The 5,648-nt window shown below is 52.6% G+C and overlaps 1 protein-coding gene across 2 annotated transcripts; it reads right to left on the minus strand.

Moving 5' to 3' along the window:
• Positions 1 to 796: 796 nt before the first annotated feature.
• Positions 797 to 2,798, minus strand: LOC136539151 (GDSL esterase/lipase At1g28590-like). 2 transcript variants are annotated; one of them, XM_066531094.1, is made up of 4 exons: positions 2,272 to 2,797; positions 1,832 to 2,187; positions 1,397 to 1,676; positions 799 to 1,303 (listed from the first exon to the last, which is right to left on the minus strand). In XM_066531094.1, the coding sequence occupies exons 1-4, from the start codon at positions 2,522 to 2,524 to the stop codon at positions 1,026 to 1,028; spliced, it is 1,167 nt and encodes a 388-aa protein (XP_066387191.1). In that variant the 5' UTR covers positions 2,525 to 2,797; the 3' UTR covers positions 799 to 1,025. The 2 variants fall into 2 exon arrangements, with proteins under 2 accessions (XP_066387190.1, XP_066387191.1); XM_066531093.1 differs by having other exon boundaries at positions 797 to 1,676; positions 2,272 to 2,798.
• Positions 2,799 to 5,648: the final 2,850 nt, after the last annotated feature.

Raw genomic sequence — 5,648 nt, forward strand, 5'->3', positions numbered from 1 at the left:
CGGTATTCAGCACGAGCGTTTATTTGCCCAATGATCAAGACATGTATATATATATATATATATATATATATATATATATATATATATATATATATATATATATGTGTGTGTGTGGCATTCGTCAATCTAATTAAAAATGACATGTCTATATTGGGTTTTAAAGAAAAGGTACCTTTGGATTTTGAGAAAAAGTTTCTAGTCTGTTGTTCCTCTTCAAATCTCGCCATCTTGTATTCTTTTCAGAGGAATCAGTTGGTTGACTTTCGATGTGACAATCTCGACCTCTTCTTTTGGTCTACTCTACAACAAGGTCTGGCATCTTTTAAACTTTGTTTTGATGCTGAAGGATTGTAGCCTGCGTTCCTTGGAGGATTCTTGCGGTCAATATTCTTTTAATGTATACTAGATCTCGTTGTTAGTGACAAGTAACTTTTGCGGTCTTCAAAGTCTTGTTTGACGAGGGCGTTTGCAGGTGTCCCTTTTCTATGCTATCTCTTTAATGCGATCTTGAAGCTTTGTAGTGGATGATCGAAGGAACAAGACGACCAACATAGTTTTTAATGTACTCTTATTTTTTACAGGATGCCGTTTTATATTTTTGTCCATCTTTTGTATGGCAATTGTTTTCTTGTGGTATATGAGTTGTGAGACACTCTTTTGAGTGTCCTTCTATCAAAAAAAGAAAAGAAAAAAGAATGCAGAATCGAAAGCTCAAAATAAGCACTTGTACTTTAGGTTTAGACTATAGATGTGGGTATTACAGTTAAATTTGGAAAGTATACTGATGATGAAAGTTGCCAGCTAGGACATAGTATTTTCACAGTCACAAGTCGTATATATTCCATTTTAAATTTTATAATCAGGCCCTCCTATACCCTTGTGCATACCACATCATCAGAAAATTGAATGCAAATACACCCTTTTCTAAATAAAGAACTGAAATATCTCCTAGGAAAGAGAAAAACTAGCCATGACTGAAATGTCTGTCGTTGTCCAGTCTAGACACAAAAGGCTAGGTAGCTTAGCTAGACGCAGCCGATCCTGTGAAGCCAATCCTCCGTTGTGGCCGATGAATTGGACAGCGTCGTCATCGCGTCGGCGCCGTGAGAGTGAGACCCCTGGAGCACGCTGCAGGCGACGAGCCTGTTGGCGGCCTCCGTGTAGTGCACCCCATCCCAGGAGACGTACTCAGACGGGTCTGCGCACGCCGCTGCCCCCGCCGCGCCGCAGAACGCAGCGTCGTCGTAGTTGTAGGCGCCGCCGCCGCCGCCGCAGCACGCGTCCAGCGGCCTGTGCCTGAAACCTGCGTGGGAGGAAGAAATCAAGAATCGATCAGGAACAAAGCATGGAAATGAAGAAATCTGTTGGCGGTTGCGTGCGTGCAATGCATGCGCACCGTATTCGCGGGGCGACACGATGATGTCGGTGACTGCTCGGTAGAGGTCCGCGTAGACGATGGTCGTGCCAGGGTGGGCTCGCCGGAGGCCGCCGAGCGCGCGGCGCAGCTCGCGGTTGTGCAGCTCGGCGAGGCCGTTAAGACGCGTGATGCAGCCGGACTCCGGGTCATACCCGGCGGCGTCGACGCTGCCTCTGTAGAGCGTGAGCAGCTGCGGCTCGCAGCCCAGCGGTATCATCCCCGGGACCAGCACGGCGCTTGCTCCGGCGGCGATCACGTCCTGCACCGCACGTCGGCACGTGTAAAAATGTATGCCACGCCACGCACGCCAAACAAACGTGTGACCGCTGGTGGTGACTCCGATTTTCACCGCGTCGATCGGAAGAGAAAACGACCTTGAGCAGAGTAGGTGGAGGCGATAAAGAAGGAACTTACGGTGACGACCGAACGGATGGCACCGACGACGTGAGGCACGAAGGTCTCCACCTCGCCGACGGTGCGGTTCTCGTTGAGGCCGATGAAGTAGTCGTTGACTCCGATCTCTCCGACGAGGAAGAGGGAGGTGGCCATAGTCTTCCTCTGCTCTGCGCCAAGAAGTCGTAAAACGTCGTTGAACCAGACGGTCTGGTTCCTAAGCGAAACCAGCACGAACGACCCCAATCCTCTGCTCTCAAAGAAGCGCAGGTCAAGCGCCGTCGCCCCGCCGAACGCGAAGTTCACGCCGCGCCGGAAATCCGCCGCCGTCTTCCCGGCGAGGTACGGCGTCGGGTGCGGTACGCCCAGCGCCTCGACTGCGGCACACGGACACGTCACAGTTACTCTGGTCGGCCACATCGCATGGAAATAAACGGTGTGGGACGTGTGTGGTGGCTCACCGAGGAAGTCGATGACGAGGCGGCCGTCGGACGCGCGGCCGGTAGGGCGACGGAAGAAAGTCTCGCCGTACGGTGGCCGGCTCGCGGGCCCGCCGGTGGTTGCTGAGAGGTGCAGCGCGTTCCCGGTGTCGGTAAGCGAGTCGCCAAAGCTGAATACGCGATCATAGCGCGTCAGGGGGCCACCGTTGCCGGCGGCGGCTGCGTGTAGAAGCGCCACCACGGCCACGAGGAGACGCGACGAACCTGGCGCCATTTCAATTCGCTTGCTTTTCAGGTGTGGTCGGCCTGAGCCGTGCGGTGCGGTTCACTCGCACGACAGCAGGACTATTTATAACAGTAGCAGGGGTGCCGTTGATCCACGAGAGGCCTGACGCGATGCGTGTGTTGTGAATTGTGATTCGTTCTTGGAGTTCTAGAAAGCAGCGGTGTGCCCGCTTTGATTTGTAGTGTACACGAGGAAATTGGGAAAAGCTATGGGAATTCCTCGTTGAATTGAATATTTGTGGAGTTTTTTTCTCGGAAGTAATAACAAGGATATGAACCTCTTCAAGCAGCGAAGTCGCAGTGGATCTGCCATATTCGATCGCGTGTTTCGGTGTTTTCAAGAAATGAACGACCAATTAGCGATCCCCCCATTGAAGTCCGCTGAGGTTGGCGCCGCCCATGTGTTCCCATCAGGCTCATGCCGTTGTGCGGGCAAAGTCCGAGACAGGGAGAATGCAGAGGAGACATTTGCATATGGTGTTGAAAACTTAGAGTAATTGACTAAATAGTTATTAGTCTCATAGCCATAAAGATGAGCATGCAACTTGCAGCCCGGTGGCCCAGCACGAGGCCCGTTTTTTGGCCCGGTCCAAGCACGGCCTAGCACGGAGGACCTGGCCATGCCTAGGCCGCTCTCTCAGCCCAGCGAGCGGCATGGCCTGGCACGGAAAATACATCGGGCCCGGTGTAGGCCCATTGCCTAGCAGCATCCCATCTTATTTCCACTGTAACCCTAACTACTTTCATCCCACTTCTGGCAACCGCATCTCATCTCCACGATTGTTCTGCATCCCCACGCCGCACTTCCCGCATTCCCATCCTGTGACTCCACGAGTGTTCCCACATCCCTATCCCCAGTGCCACACTCGGCTCGCGCGGACACGCGTCGCAGTCACGACCTCGCCTCCACTGGTGCCGCCTCCTCGACTCCAGCACGCCCGCACCACCGACAGCGGTCGCCCACATCCTCCTTCTCCAAGCCTCCCGCGCATCCGCACCACAAGCATCGGCCTCTAGCGTGACGGCTTGGAGCTCCCTCCCTCCTCCTTCGTGACTCGGCGCCCTCAAGCTCCCTCCTTGGCGACGCGGTGGCCTCGCTCCCTCCTTCGCGACATGGCGGTGGCGGCATTTGGTGACATGGACGCGGGCCTTGGGCCAGCCCAGCCAACTAAAAAGGTCATGCTTTCTGGGCCAGCCCAGCACAAAAAGTAGCCCGACAGGCCGTGACTGGTCCGTCGGCAAGGCACGAAGAACTAGGGCGGCATGGCCCGGTGGCACGTCAGGCCCTACCGTGTCGTGCCAGGTCGGGCCATGCCAAGCCGGGCCGAGCGTCCCGTTTGCTCATCTATACATAGCCAATTGTCTCATTCGTCGGCATGTTGTCATGTGGTGGAACCACACAGGACCTGTTTGGTTGGGTGGCTAACTCCTAATCAGACTCCACAAAGACATTTTTGGGCTATTTGGTTGCTTTTTTGGAATATGAAGCTAAGCTTCAGAAAGCCACCAAGCACCCTCTAGCTAGGTTCCAGAATAACGCAGGGGCGACCGTTTTTCAAGAGCCAGGCATGGCTCAGCCATAGTCCCAGGTCTCCTCATAGCCTCCGTAAGCACCATCGCGCCCCTTCTTCCGCTGCCTCCGTCCGCACCCTCGGTGCCAGAAGAGATCCCCTGCTCCTTCTTCTCCTCCGTTCGTGCCACCTGCTCCTCCTCCTGGTACGCGCGTGCTCTCGATCTTGTGGATGGCCTCAAACACGAGCGGCATGATGAACTGCACGGCGCCGCCATCGAGGTTGCCCCACCCATCGATGACGCTGTTGGCCTGCCCCACCTCATGAAGAAGCGCACGAGCAGGAAGGACGCCAGCATGAATCACTGAAGCCCATGTAGAAGCGCACGAGCAGGAAGGACGACATCGAGTTGATGATGGTGGAGCAGTACACCATGGGCATGGGGAGGAGTATGATGGCCATGGATGCCAGCTGGGGCCCCACTAGGTCTCAGGCCGTGCCCATGGCGACACGCATGAAGACCACGCTAGAGACGGAGGCGATCTCGGCGTTGCCGATGTTTGTGGTTGTGAGCCCGAGCATGTCCCAAATGAGCAGGAGCAGTGGCAGCGTGCTGCTGTTGTGGAGTAGAAGCGGAGGCATGTGCGCCACCGATGGTCTCCTGTAGTCCCTTCCTCTGATGGTCGCTACCTCGCTGGCCAGTGGCCACCGTCATCCCGTCACCAGCCCACTGGCCATCACGACACTGTTAGGGTGATCTCCTCTAGTTGGCCCAATGGCCAATGGGGCCCTTGATCCATGCCCTGATTGGGGGTGCTCTATAACACCCCAGGTGTTCGTCACCCATTAAGAAATGGGTTTGAGCTCAAACATGACATGTTAAGTGGTGATGAAGGTGTCAAGATCAAATCTACAAGAGCGAGCCCCAACTTAAACTTGAGCAACACGCCTTTGCTTGCTTATTGGCCCGTTTCAGATATATACCTAAGTAATGTTGAAGGTGCTTCTTTCATGTGCCTCACATCAATTTCCACCCACATGGATGATTGGAAAAGTTTCATGGAGTTTGGAATCAAGAAGTCACATGAAATGATAAGTTATAATCTTTCTTGGATTGCTTTATTAAGTGAATGGAATGATAGGTCATCAAACAAACATTGCAACCTTGCTCAAACAACTCTACTTGCACTCATGAACAAAAGTTATGAAGGGTTTGTGTTGAGCAAATATCAAGAAAAGATCTCAATTGGTCAAAAACCCTAATTCCATGGTTAACAAGATGCAGCTTTGACCAAGATGAAGAATTGGTTCATGTACTAGATATGAAGTTTGACCTTTAATAAAAGTTGAAGTTTGAGTGGAGTAGAATAAACTTTGTTTTTGGACCAAGAGCCAGATAAACTTGGAACGAAGTCAAACAGAGGCTCGAAGATTGAATTGACGGCTGTTTTCAGACTTAGAAATATTCTAAGTCAGGAATTCATCGTCATCGGCATTGGCATGTCGCGTTCTCGTGTTTTCGTTAAGCAACTTGTCTTGATCCGAAAATAGAAGTTGGAGTATACGATGTGGAGAAGAGCGTGCAAAAAGATGGCACTCGTT

This window comes from Miscanthus floridulus, chromosome 2, assembly GCF_019320115.1.
Source record: "Miscanthus floridulus cultivar M001 chromosome 2, ASM1932011v1, whole genome shotgun sequence".
In the NCBI taxonomy this organism is placed as follows: Eukaryota; Viridiplantae; Streptophyta; class Magnoliopsida; order Poales; family Poaceae; genus Miscanthus; species Miscanthus floridulus.